At 48.3% G+C, this 15,041-nt stretch overlaps 1 protein-coding gene across 1 annotated transcript; it reads left to right on the plus strand.

Annotated features, from left to right (window-relative positions):
* The first annotated feature begins 2,338 nt into the window (after nt 1–2,338).
* LOC146199386 (endothelin-converting enzyme 1-like) lies at nt 2,339–11,945 on the plus strand. The gene is made up of 3 exons (XM_084592119.1): nt 2,339–2,488; nt 2,667–4,331; nt 11,544–11,945. Exons 1-3 carry the CDS (start codon nt 2,339–2,341, stop codon nt 11,943–11,945), a joined length of 2,217 nt encoding a protein of 738 aa, XP_084448245.1.
* The last annotated feature ends 3,096 nt before the right edge of the window (nt 11,946–15,041 follow it).

A 15,041-nucleotide genomic window follows, 5' to 3' on the forward strand; every position in this document is an offset into this window, starting at 1 on the left:
CACACATTCACATACCGCAGGTGATCTCCGAACCTGTCGAGAGTATTGCAGCTCACCTTGCCTACGCGCAGATGTCGCGGCGTTGCTTCGGCGACTTGAAATCCGCGCCAGCCAGGCATTCCGCGGTCCAGGGCCATGGAAAACGAACAAAAAGGCACGCGCCGCGCGCCGCCTCTCAAGTGAACACAACACCGCCACTGCACTCCCGACGAGCAGGCGCCAGTCCAGAAGCCAGCGATGTGGTACGTCGCGTTGATGAGCGTAACGCCACCTAATGAAATTGATGTACTTCTTGTGGGATTACTTTTGAAAATTGTGCTACTGTTGGATGGTACGCGACACCTCACCCACATACCGCGGGTTCGGGCCAGAGCGAGCCGAGGGTACAGCCAGCATGCACTGCCGGCGGCGCTTCCGCTCCGAAGGAAGCAAGAGTTATAAGCATAAATGCATAGAAAGCTGTACAGAAACACTGCACTCATCCCCAGACCTCGTTACAACCCTTAACCCAGCTGCAGCACCCGAAAGCGGGGGCCGCAGCGCTGCGCGCACAAGTTGACGGGTTCGCGGCGGAGCCAAGGGCGCTCGCAAGCCGCACAGCTAACCAAAGGGTCAAAGCGCGCTACACGTCACGAGGGAGGATGAGGGATGCGCAGAGCAAATTTCGACGACCAGGTCGCGTGTCGAGTGCTAAAGCTAAATTGCGTGCCGCCAGGGGCACTGGCCGGTGGTGACGAAGAACAGTGCCAAACCAGGTCCTCCCGACTCGGAAGCGTCGGTGCCGCATAGGCGGGCGCGCCGTACTGCTTTCAGGCCTGTTTTTGAGCAAGCTTACAAGATGCGCGCGTCACGCCCCCCCCCCCCCCCCCCCCTTCCTATCGGTTCCCCAGCCGAAACCGTGAAACCTGGAGGGAAAAACATACGCTCCTGCCGCTGCCAGAGTCGATGGCGGTCTCACCGTTCGCTTTCCGCGCGCGGCCTCGCGTCGAGTTTATCACGTCCCCAGGAGGTAGCGCAATCGGGACGCGAGACGACACGGGAAGAACCTAGCCGGTGGTGTGGCAACAGTTCTCTGATGAGCTCCTTTCGGGAGGGGTCAGCAGCGCGGCTTCCATCCCTCCCTCTCGCAGTTACCATGCACATAGAGACTCTAGATAGTAAAACAGCAGCACCGGCTTCATGTGTCGCGTCGCGGCGGGAACACAATCCCTACACTCCCTCTTCTAAATGCCTCGCCACTCTGAAACCAGAGTAACGCTCAATAAGCGCAGCTCAAGGCTTCCATAAGCATGCATTAATGAGCTGCCAGCATTTGGTCATACCTCCAGCCCTTAAACATAACCACACACAATTACTGACAGCTTTAAAACTGCACAAACAACACATGTGGTCCAAGCTAGATAAGTGCTCAAAATCACACACAACGCAAAAAAGTACAAACTAAACACATATACAACATTCTAATTTAATCTACAATACAAAGGCATGCCCACTACAGCACTCGTCGGACCACGCTCGACAGGGTGGCAGTAAAACATCGGCAGGATTGCCGCCGGAGCCGTGTTATTTCCGACGTAATCGGCAGCCGCAACCAGCTCACATGAAGAAGCCGCACTGCTGTGGTGAAGCGCACCAGGCACCCATGGCCGTGAAAATGGGTGCCATTCCAGGCTGTGGTGCAGGCACCTTCGCACTGGTGACTCCGGCGTGCCGCCAATGCGGCAGCGTCCTCTATCACATCTCACAGCGATAAGCTCGCGAACACACTAACGTCCTCTCCGCACCGTACACAGGCATGACACACAAACATACGCCCATAGCAAGGGCCATGTAACAATATAGAACACCGTTGCTTCAATAACTTCTATTCCCGGTCGCTAGTTCGGTTTTGTTCTTTTTATTTTCACGGGCAAGCTAGAAACTTTGATTCCTAGTACCTTCACATGGGCTCGACACACAAGCAGACATACGCATGTACACACACGCACACGCACGAACGTACACACATCTTTATTTATGCCATCAAATAATAAGGGCCGCCTAAAGTGGCAAGGTCAATAGGCGATGCGTATGCACGTGCGGCAAAATTCCTACTATACATTGCTCCAGCGCCTGTGCTGAATTCGGGCACGACGTAACATGGCATATGACTTTGGACACCCAGTCACAGTTGCAGCGAGTGCGGCTGCAGAAATTGCCGTCAGGTTATCAACGATGTTCGAAACATTGTTCCCGTTGGCGCAGAACAAGTTCCGGAACTCTTCAAGCGGGGAAATGTGAGCCATCGCCGCTTGCCCGTTGGATTATAGAGGAGCCAGTGGATACTCCTTCTGCAACCATGCCACCAGCACCAGACATACACGTACAGCCACCAAAAGACATAGTACCCAGCTATCAGCCGGTTGTCCCTACGGTGCGGAGCAAGAGCCTGGAGCCGACACCCTCGCCGCAGTCTGCCTGGATGAGTAGCCTCCAGTTGCCCAGCGCGGTGAGTGGCCATACGATATCTCATAGCAGCGTGATTCAGTACCATGGTAATCTTAACGCTTAGCGTCATGTTCTGAACTGTGGTTTTGGTGAGCAATAAGGAAACGCTTAAGGAGTGAAGAGAAAGGGCGTTCATTATTTGCAGATATAAATGTGATTGGTGCATATCATTCCAGCAGGTAAATGCCTCAGGACTGAACCGAAGCGAGGAGCAAACGCAGGAGGAAGAGGAGTGGAAGGTGTTCTGTGTGTTGTTCTCGTTCACCGTGGCAGTCCTGGGATTCACCGCTGTGGGCGTGCTAATGATGCGGCGCAGAATCACCAAGGTGCCGCAGCTGTGCACCAGCGAGGATTGCGTGGCACATGACAGTTGGCTGAGCAGCCGCTTGAACAACAGCGTGGATCCGTGCGAGGACTTCTCCGCTTTCACATGCGCCTCATGGAAGCACTCATCTGAAGCCTCTTCCAAAACATCGGAATACGATTTGCTCGCTGCGTGGTTTGCCCAGGTCGCCCCTCTTCTGGAGGACGGTGCCGGTCGTGTCATGGCTGCCGCGAAGGCATATGCAGCCTTCCGCACGTGCATGCAGCAGGAGCCAAAAGACGCGGCTCGGGCATTGGCTCTGCTCCGTGGTTTCATGCGTGAGCGTAACATACCGTGGCCGGAAGTGACACAGAAGGACGTCTCTCCACTCAGTGTGCTGCTAGATCTGGCCTTTAACTGGCAGCTGCCGTTCTGGATGAGCGTCCGGGTGCAGCGTGACGACCACGGTGACCTGGTGGCAACAATGCTCAGCAAGGGGAAATACGTGCCTTTTTGGGCCAACCAGCACATTGAGTTGATATCGAGTCGTGCCTACGAGAGACACTGGTTAACATACCTGGCGGTTTTGGTTAATGAGAGCGCTCGATCGCCAAGGATAGACGAGGTTTCCAAGTCGTCAGCAATGATGACAGATGTACTGAAAAAACTGCTGTCAGTAGAAAAACGCACGACACCAACTCCGGCACGCTTCCAACTGAAGAACATTGCCAAGTTCACTGGGAACATCAGTCTTATGACATGGATGGCTGCGCTGAACGAGAACGTAAAGATCGCGGCAAATTTTACTGACACTGAAGTTATCTTCGTCAGCGATGTCGCCTTGCTACAGGCTGTGGACTCTTTATTCGGTAGCTACAGTCGCAATGAACTCTTGCAGCACATAGGGTGGTTCTTTGTGGTAACGCACCTACCTTTAGGAAGCATCTCCATGGTTGATGACGGCTTGGCGCCAACTGCACGGCCTGTGTTTTGCGCTTCTGAAGTGGAAGTGTCCTATGGCGTGCTGCTCGCATCTCTGTACGTAAGCGCACGATTCCCGAAGAAGGTGCGTAGCGATATCACATTCGCGCTGGGCAATATTACGAAAGCCGCCCTGGATAAGATTGACTCAATCCGATGGAACAAGGATGCCTCGAAGGAAGCTGCGCTGAAAAAGCTGGAACAAGTGAAAATACATTTATGGCCTCCGGAACAGCTGCTTACGCGGTCAGGCATCGATGAAATGTACGCGCCGTTCTTGTCTCACGCAGACACGTTTTTCGAGTTCTGGGTTGATGGGCATCACCGCCTCCGAGAGGTAACTGCCGACAACCAGTACAGCATGGCTCTCGCACTGCCCTGCAACTCGCGGCTGCCACTCGTTGACTACGATCGCCTACTGGACGCGGTCACTATTTCGGTAGCCGCACTGGCTCCGCCTGTCTACTACGGCAGAAGCACGCCTGTCATGCTGTACAGCGGCTTGGGGTTTGCATTCGCTCAGCAGCTGGCGAAGTCCTTTGACAGCCTGGAGCTTGTGGTGAGTAGAATATTGTCAAGCATGCTGGTGCAACAGCAAAAGCGTCAGATTTCTCACGGATAGCCATTCCGTCTTTGCGAAACGCTGCAAAGGTGAAGTATAGTTGTTGGAATACTAGCTGACTCTAGAAATGGCGACAAATTTTCTGCTCAGTTTGGGCTCTTTGTAGCTACTGTGAAAACAGCACGTTAGTAGCTACAGGCTTTTTCTTTGGCGCCGGAGGTGTGAAAAAATGTAAAATGACTTGTGGAGTATGGAAAATAAGTATTTTCATGAAACCAAGTCTTCTACCCAGCGGTGTAAGTTTGTAGCTGAGCAATCCAACTTCAGCTGAGTCCCCGTTCGCTGGTCCAAAAGCTATATGAGCGTTAGAAAAACGTGTCTTCGCGAATAAGCAGTAGAAGATATTTCCTCTCGAAACGCACTGGCAACAGTTACGCATCGTGACGGCGTCAACTGGTGATCAATGCTTTATTCTGGTTTCTTTTTTTTTTTTTGCCTTCATTCTGATGTTTTTCGTTCCCGACCGCGCGCGTATCCTACACGTTTTCTTTCAAATCCCGCTGCCCTGCCGTACTGCGATTTGACAAAATGTTGCCATGCGTAATGTAATAAATATAGAAACTATTTCAACCGAAGGGCATATAAGGTAAGGTGGAGTCTAAAGTCAGACTCCGCCCGCACCACTAATGTATCGCGGGGAGAGAAAGTTCCGCAATTCGAAAAATAAATGAATAGGTCAATGAGACAAAAGTTTTTGATTGGAAGTTATTAAATAAAAGGGGGAGGTGCTACTAAAGCGACCCACAGCCGAGGAAGCGGGCCCGGGGAGACCCCACGTATCTCCCCTGGGAAGTAGCGGAAGGGATGGGTTGTAGGGTAATGGGAAATAGGAATTGGGACAGGGTTATGGGAAGTTGGAGGGGAATGTGGGCAGCGTAGGATTTGACTGTCAGACAATTCGAGTCGAGCTCCCATATGGGCCTCCGTAGAGGGCGAGCACTCGCTCTTAGCCGAATATGCGGCCCTCGGCCCTTGGGTCATTCCACCACCGCAATGCGTTTGCCGGGTCTCCGGCTACTGAGACAGGGAAACATTTAGGTTGGTTGGTTGGTTTGTGGGGTTTAACGTCCCAAGGCGACTAAGGCTATGAGAGACGCCGTAGTGAGCTGCCGCCGAGACCGGGATTCGATCCCGCGTCATCGAATCCCGGCCTCGGCGGCAGCTTTTCGATGGAGACGAAAAGCAAGGCGCCCGTGTGCTGTACGATGTCAGTGCACGTTAAAGAACCCCAGGTGGTCGAAACATTTAGGTTTCACTAAATATTTCTGCTAAATATAGCAATATATTCCTGCTTATAGTTTTACTTGCTCTTGAACCAATGCATTTCAGTTTTAAGGCACTACTCAGCTCGGTCAAACCCAACCTGGAATCTCCTATTATCTCTGAGCCCTTGTCAAGTTCAGAGAAAAAGAAACCTTTCGGAGAAGAACGGATTAAAATGCAAGGATCACTTGGGAAGCGATAACGGAAAAGCGGCTCAAAAATGGCGCGGACAAGAACGAGATTACAAGGACGGGTGCTGAGAACTATGTACCAACACGGCCAACTTGCCACAATAACGGAATCTCGTAACTACCGCTGCTGGGATCGTCAAACAGTACATTGATGCCAAGTTCTTGCTGTGCGCTGCATGCTGTCCATTTCATCCACTTCGTCAGTACGCAATGGATCCAAACACAGAGCTATCGCATTACCTTTAAGGTGAGTCAAAGGTGGCAGACTGTTTCACTTATAGTCTTGGTCCACCACCTAAACATGTGTTCTGGTAACTTGCTGTATTTAGTTTTCGGTCTCCCGACTTCTTCGGAAGACGTAGGCATCCTACGCACACCTTAGCGGCCTGTTAAAATAGTGGTAGTTGTAGAAAACATTCATTGAAAAAGAGGGATTTCAGATACGTAGGCCCCTGTGCCCGCACGCGATCCCTCTACACAACAAAGTTCATTTTCCTACAGTTCATGGCAGTCTTCTGCCGGATCTAGTCCTCAGAGCGTAGCAGGGTCTCGCAGCTCTCCTATGTGGCGAAGTGCTCTAGACCCCCACAGATGTTCCACCGGGCAAGAATGCTAAATTGGGCGAGTTGGTGCATTCGCATTTTAGGAAACGTAGCGCAAAGAAGACAAGGACAAAAAAAAAAGCGCTCGTGTGTGTTTCCTTCTTTTTTGTCCTTGTCTTCTTTGCGCTACGTTTCCTAAAATGCGATTCCACCGGGCGTTGAATACGATATGGATGAAGGTTGCGGCGGGTGGTTGCAAAGGAGCCAGAAGAGGCGGTGATGGTTTGGTGGTAGTGGGAGCTAACATAAGTAGACGGGAGGGTGCGCATCTTAAGGCATTGCAAGAGCGTCTGGTGGTAGTCGTTTTGAGAGGGGTTTGGGGTTAAGTAGTGCAGTCGCGCCGCCCAATTTACCTTCATAAACATCCTGAAAGAGTGCTTGAGATCCCATGTAAATCCCGCATTGGAGGCCGCCGGCGCCCGGGTTAAAGAGTCTAAGGCTACCGCATTATCGGCTTCGTTACCAGGATTCATCGAGTGCACAGATACTCGTATCAGCTCCACATTTCTGTACGGATTGGCGGTGGGCGAGCTCATTATGCTGGACGCAGGGACGTGAACTGTGCCACGCGCGAAATTTGATATCGCGGTTTTTGAGTCAGCTCTTATAGTGGGCTTCTATGTGTGTATATGCGTAGGCTATGTGTGTATATGCGTAGGCTATGGCTGCTCTCGATAGGGAGCAAGTGACGATGGTCATCACATCTTCCTCTTTCGTGGATGCAACGTCCACCCATACTGCCTTCAATGCGTGGCCGTATAGTATTTGTGGATTGCCTCTTTTACGGCTTGGCGAGGCAGCTTGTAATCGGTAGGGAGAGGTTTGATGAGAAGGAATGCAAACGTTGAAAGACTGCGGAGTATGACGACCAGTGGCCGTTTGGGTGAGGCGCAAGTATTGGGCTTAGCGATGGGATTCCACAAGCTGCCGAACGGTTTTCAGGAGGCCCAGGTTCTTTCTGTGAAATTGTTAATTCTCAGGTGTAGTTTCGTCCTAAAAGCCGTGCGTAACAGGACGAATAAAACGGTAAATTACGTCCAAGGCGTCCGTTTTTTGCCGTTGAGTCAGAGATAGGAAACTGAGTATAATAAACGGCTGAGGGCGAAGGCCTGAATGAGATGACATAGATAGTGCTCCTTCATGCCTCTGTGGTGGCACGCAACTCTACACATGAGGTGAGATATCGCGCCTGACACATACTTGAGTTTCCTCGGGGTCACGGTGTTTTTCGCCGTTCTTTTGGATGTGAGGTGCTAGAACTAGGAGGGTATATCCACCTCTGAAATAGCAGTCATCCAGTACAATGACAGTGAATGCGATGTGACATCCGTGGGTGGTGTTTCAAAAGCTTAAGGCGTTTCTGTAAGGACATGGGACAATGCCAATAAGGCTTTCCTCTTCCTCAAATGCTCCTAACAATATATGTCATTTGTGCGACCTCTTAGCTCGAGCGTACATTGGCTATACAGCGAGATGGCACTTGGTAGGCTGTTCCCCAGTCGTCAAGCGTCCATGCATCACCCATACCGCTGCTCGATCACAATGTTTCCCAGCCATCACGTGCTCACCTATTGCCTGTGTCGCTGCTACTCGTTAATGGCAATGTAGTACTTGAATGCTTGAATCTTTTGTTTTTAGTAATCGAATAATCTTAATGAACATCCTTATTCTGTTCGCGTCGAACAGCAGTAAGCATTGATATGTATCCTTTTTATTCATTGTTGAAGGTTTCCCATGTGCCCTGTCCTGCATGTCCGTTTATCGACGCGCAAAACCTTAGCGGCTCACGCTGCCTCTTACCAAGCGTTCATCTTCCAAACAATTCCAGCGATGTTTCACCATTCTTCAATCGATTTCCTGCTTGTAGCTTTTTCATTGATATGAATAGTAACGTAAAACACAAAAAGACTGAGCGCTACGAGTCGGACATGATCACTAAAAGCCAGCCTTATTTCAGTGAACGGGCATGCTCGACCTAGTCGTGACTTGCAGCGGGTAAGCAGATGAAACGCAAAGAAGTCATAAAACGAAGGCTATCAAGCTCATATTCAATCACATCGCTGATGTTTAGATATTCAATCACATCGCTGATGTTTAGAGATGGGTGTAGAGGTGTCCGGGCTTTATCAAGCCGTCCTTAAGTGACTTTTACTCGCCACGCTATTTCCTCCTTGAGATACAAAATAAAGTTTGATTTTATTGCCTTTGGCTAGTGTCGATGACGGGTAGCCTGTTAGGGATCTCATGAGCCGAATATAGGCAATACAAAATTCCGCCACTGATCACCACTATACTAGTAACATAAAAGAGGGCGTCAAAAACTGCGAAGTGAACGACGAAGTTGTACACGAGGAAGTGTCTGTCTCGGTAATTGTCGCGTCTCGGTAATTGTCGCTTTCTCCCCAACTGCTCCCATAGAATACCGAATAAGGGACACGAGCTTCCCTCATGTCCCGACATTAAAGTTAAAATGTTTTAATGTAATAGGTTTATAGCACACGCACACCGAAAGGCCCGGCGCCGCGGCAAAGAAATTCCCTAAACTCCCTCCTAAGAAAGAAGAAAAACATTTCTGCGGAAATGAAAAAGTAGGATTAGAACCGATGCCCCTTCGTTCTTATGCCGGGCGAGCATTCTGTACGCACCTGAGGTGCGCTCGTTGAGCGCGATAGTGTAGCGGCCTTATGCGACCGCCTCACAACTTAGGTTGAACAGTAGCAACATATTTCGTTAGAGCAACACTTTACTCAAATTAGAGCCCTAGCCAGGACTACTATATGCTTTAATATATGGCGATACTACTTAGCTTTCTTACTTTGCACACCTAAGTAGCACTACTAATAGCACTACTACTTTGCTAACATTGTACCACCCTACTTAGCCCTATTACCTGGCACTCCTACTTGGTACTGCTTATTAATACCACGACTTAGCCGTATTGTCCATGCGACAATCTCCTGAAAATAACTACAGGTTCCCAAAACGAGCCCAGTAATTACCTGCTACGTGGACTCCTCTACAACGCCGTGAAGGAAGAGAAAGAAAGAAGAATGAAAGAGAGGTGCGGCCGCGGAGGGCTTCGAAATTATTTCCAGGTACTTATGAACATATGCTGACAATGTCCTGTCCAGCAAAAGGAAGTTTGAACCTTAATCGTAGAGCTATTTTCACAGCACGCGGATGCCTTTAAACTTCGTTTTGATCCCATTTCAACGCGACCAGTCTGACCGGGTTTCAACCCGGGTTATCCTGCACAGTAACCCAATGGTATACACTGTTGAACCACTGCACTGTGTGTGCTAGTGAATAATAATAATTGGTTCAAAAGATAGAAAGTCGCAGTATCTGCCACACTTGTGCGGAGTACACCTAAACAGAAGCGTAAAGGAAGGGAGGAAGGTGGAAGTGAAAGTGTAGAGAAAGAACCATAGTGGAGAGTTTCAGAGTAATTTCGACCACCGGGGGGAGGGGGGGGGGGGGGGGGGGGGGGTTCGTGTACTGACATCGTAGAGCACAGGGACGCCTTTCCGTTTCGCCTCCATCGAAACGCAGTGGTCGTCGGTCAGGACCTAACCCGGCGAACTCCAGCACAGTAGTAGGGCATCTTAACCACTATACCAGCTGGGAGAGGCATGTGTGCCAATGAAACATCACATTCTGGGAAGGGCCGCACCATGCAGCTTGTTTTCTCATGAAAGTCTATTTCAGTTTCTCTGCAACTGCAGTCGAGTAGTGTAAAGTCCAGAACTGTAATCGCATGCGCTCACTAAATTTATTTTGGCCAAAAGGTAGTCGGCTCACATTTGCAGTCGTGATGTGAAGCGCTCTAATCACATGGGATATAAGACTGACAGTGACCAGCTCGGCCATCATTGTGTAGAATTTTACATGGAGAAAGCGTGCCTCCGATGCTGCGAAGGAGCGACCTGTTGCTGCGCCTGTTGCTGCGAAGTGACACAGATATTGCTTCATAACAACCAGTTTCTTTTTAACGCCGATAAGAGACAATTTCTGCTCAAGTACGTTGTTGTAGCGTTTCCATTCGATTACTTTTGGCACTTCTACCCAACGCTTCGCAGCTGCAGCGTCCAGTTGCACGCTGTTCAGGTCGGCTATTCCAGCTCGTTCTACTGGGGATACTGTTTTTCTTACAGTGGTCTCCGCGGTGACCCATTACTCTCTGTCAATAAATAGTTTCAGACGGTACGCCGAATAATGTTTGCGCCCACACGTACGCGGCACCAGCTGCGTTTTTGCTATGTAACTCAGTTTCCTTCAGAGTTATTAATCCCCTTCGAAAATAGTGGCAGATGCTCACGCAGCTGGGGTCACATCGCGATCTCTCCTCGTACCCGGATGCTCTTGAGCTCGCGTGCACTTGAAGAAAAGCAGTATCTACGCAGACTAGCCGGAAGAATAGGGAGGTTTTAGGGAAACGAGTTCATTAGGAGAATCGCCAATCGTAAGGGAGGGGTGTGGGAAAAGGAGCTATGTCAGCTATGTGCAGGCGTTCGTGATCAGTGGAATAGTATTTGCTACACCTTAAAAAAAAATTGGACGCGGAGACAAACAAGGTAGATGCTATGATTAGACAGGCGTATAAGGTGGCCTTTGGGTCACCTAACAATACGTCTACCGAAAGGCTAATTATGGGTGCGCAGCAGCCTGCAAGAACAATAGGAGGCGCACCTAGTGATGCAACTCGGCAGGCTTTCGAAAACAAAAGCGGGATGGGACATATTGGAGAAGATTGGCATTGGAGTTAAGGTTGCAGCCGCGGACATGAAAGGTCAGGTGAGGCGGGAAATGCACAAAGGGTTGTATATGCATAAAACATTTGCCCAAGAATATGCAACCATGAAGGTCGCAGAAATGGGTGCCCTCATGCACAGAGCCGTTTTTAGTATGTTCTTGGGATATAATCGGTTAACAAGAACGAACTATGGGCATCAAACACTGGTAGGGTGATGCAAGCGTTCTCGAGTACACCTAATGAAGTGCGACATCCACATCCCTACTGTAACGAGGGAATATGGCTGCGCAGGCACATGCAACGGTACTCGCAATTTTAGTGACATCTCGCTTTCTCTCAGATTGGCCCAAACGGCGAGATGGTGCCAGACAGATCGGAGTCGACCGCATGGACTGAGGCGGTCACCGAGAGGAGGCAGTGCATGAACCTTGCGGACTTCCAAGCCACCGGGGTCCAAGACATTTTCCCCGAAGTGCCGGCGCTCGAGCTCGTGCATGCAGCCTTTCTATCTGCACTCAGCCGTGGCCAGTCATTTAAAACAACCCAAAACTTCACCGAGGAGCAGACGTTCTTCATCGCCATCTGCCGCGGCATGTGTGCCCATCGCGATGGCAGCGTGCCCGTCCTCTATGGGGACGACTGCAACAAGGCCATGCGCAACTTCGCGCCATTCGCGTCTGCCTTCGACTGCCGCAAGGGATCGCGCATGAACCCTTACCACAAGTGCTCATTTTTCCAATGACTCGTCCTTGCAGCTTTTTGTGTTTCGGGCTACCGAAAGCGCTGTTCGGCCACCACTCGGTGCCGTGTGTCGCAAGCTTGCCTTGCTGGCTTGACGGAATGCTTTATCTTTTGCATCTTTTCACTGATTATCAAATACTTTGCTTATTACTATGTTAATATATATATATATATATATATATATATATATATATATATATATATATATATATATATATATATATATATATATATAGTTTATGCGCTACGTTAGTGTGTCCACATAATCTTAAATCGCACCAAAATAACCCCAGAAAATGCGTATTGTCCAGCCCAAACGTTCAAAGGCATGCATCTTTTTTCCAGCAAATGACTTTTACCAACTTTATGTACCCGTCATAACTGAATTTCTTCTTCACTGAAGCATTCATCATTGAAATTTAATTTTCTAGCATGAACTTTCTTCACACTAACCTTATAACAAGGCTTTTTTTTTTTAGTTTACATTGCCATTTCCTCAAGCAGAAGAATTCGCAAGACTGACTTACTGCAGAACAAATTTGGCCAATCGCATCGGGCGTCGAGCATAGATTTGTGCCATGAGTTTCTTTTTATATCTGTTCTACTCCTAACATTTCATCAGCACTTTATCGCGCGTTTCTTAAGTACATATTTGTTCACTGCCTCTGAACGATAAAATAGCCTTGCTTGTGCATTTCTTTGTTTGTATGCAAGACCAGTAATCTATTGTGGCGCACGTATCTTCCGCAGAGAACTGCTTGAATGCGCGCTTTTTGCCGTGTTTGTTGACTGCAATGATATTAATGATTTGGTATCTATCGTGCTTTCTAGAACTTAGCAGTAGCATGAAAATCTTGGTCCTGCGTTAAGAACACGACATCACTGGCACTGCGGTTATTCGTGCGAAAAGTGGAGTATTTCAGATGCCTTTTGTTGTGGAGAACAGAGGTGGGTATTTGACCTCAAAAAGTGCAACCTCACCTCAACCTCAATAAAAATTTCTTGACCTCACTCAACCTCAACCTCACGCTTTGAGGTTGAGGTTTGACCAGGTGACCTCACCTCAATTTTTCTGATGCCACCACCGACCTCACTCAACCTCACCTCAAACTCAAACTGTGAGTTTGAGGTCGGTTTCTCGACCTCAAAAAAAAAAGAAAAAGATAGAAAAGGTTTTTCACTTGAGAACACTAACTATAAAGCGTCATGGCACAAGTCCTGTGCGGTGACACGCCAGAATGACGACATAAATTTTAAACATTGAATATGATGAGGCTTACTTGTAAAGTAAAAAAATTGAAATGAACATTTGCCAGCGTAAATTTAAAACATTGAATAGAATGAGGCTTACTTGTAAAGTAAAAAAAAAAATTGAAATGAACATTTGCCAGCGAGGCTACTGATTCATAGCAGGCTGACCTAATAACCGCAGTATAATTGGTCAGTTTCACCTCTTCAAATTTTATTTTTATAATTAGTTTTGATATGGTGACTTTTGACCTAATTCCCACTGCAATGCTTGTGTGTCCTTGGCGCTGCTGGATGCGAACCCCCGAAGGTCTGCAGGGAAACGCCGCACATATATGTGACCGTCAAATAGTGTTTCCTCATGACAAGCAAGTCATAATTTCTTAGTGAAGACATTTTCCTGAGATTTGAAATCGAATCGGATGACAAAATCACAAGCAATCTTAGGGATCGGAATGTGTGGGCACGTGTGTTTATATGGGTGTGTTTTCGGAAGTAATCTCCCAGTCTCCCAGTCCGCGACGCCAATGTTACGTCTCTGTTACAATATATATATATATATATATATATATATATATATATATATATATATATATATATATATATATATATATATATATATATATATATATATATATATAGATCTACCACTTATGTATATATATGGAAGTTGTAGTACCATAACATTCTTTTATCAAATTGACTTCTGACGTGAGACTTATCGCAAGAGGAGGACAGAACAAAGTGTTGTCATATGCAGAGACGCTTAGTTAGGAAAAGGTAAAGCGTGCTTGACTTTTGACATTGCGCTACTTTCGATAATCCTGACGAGTGGGTTGTGCTGCATGGAACAAACGCCGTGACAAATTATTGGAAAGATTACCCTCCCTTCTACTTATAATAACTAACGGTGAAGTTGCAGCCCCAAAACAGTCCTTTTATCATTGATGTAAATTAAAGAATTAATACATTGGATTAGAGATAATTCGCACATTACCTTGAGATGCCGAGAGAAGCTCAACTGCTGGTTCCCTTGTCCACACAACTTGTCGCAGTGAATGCATTCCAAATTTACAGTGCTTTTCGTTTGTTTTGCATGGCTATTGTAACGGAAATGGCCTTCGATGTCTTTGTCAATTCTAAAACTGCGCGCGCACACATCATTATCGGCGTATTTAGATTTTTTCGCTATATCTGCCATAACCACACCTGCCATAACCGCAAACATGTCATGCACCCTCGATTCTGAACGCAACAATGCGATAGACCTCGAAGAAAAAGGGCAGACCTCCGCTGGAAAGGGCGGAAACTTCCGTCATAAATTACAGCAAGTCGCCGACCACGGCCATGGCTGCGTGTCTTCGCTTGAAAAAGACGACCACGGTAAATGGCGAAGAATATAGCATGTTGTTTAGATGCTGCCTTTTTTTTTTTTTTTTTTGCCGATTTCGGGCTGCTCACCGACGCCGTTTGAGGGCGACTTCCAAGCAGACGTTCCAGGAACGATTGGTGTCGATGAGAATGTGGGGCTGAGACACCAGCTTCTAGTCGCGACAAGAGAACCACGCCCACTGGAAGAATGAAGCGCGAACACTTTACCCATGTTACGGGAGGTGTTGCGTTTTTCTTCGACTGCATAATATCCGTCAAGAGAGGAAGACCAGCGGGTGGTGAACAAGGTGGCGACGCGTCTACGAGGAAGATCAGAGTTTGAACACTGACTGGCGTGTCCCCCCTGCGAAACGATGAGATGCCTGCATGGTCGACAAGCGACAGAAGTCCGCGCAGCCGCCACGGTAGCGCACAACCAAAAGCCAAAGCAGCAAAAAAAAAAAAGAAAGAATGTTGC

This window comes from Amblyomma maculatum, chromosome 2, assembly GCF_055883805.1.
Source record: "Amblyomma maculatum isolate TAMU_Amacu chromosome 2, ASM5588380v1, whole genome shotgun sequence".
NCBI lineage: Eukaryota > Metazoa > Arthropoda > Arachnida > Ixodida > Ixodidae > Amblyomma > Amblyomma maculatum.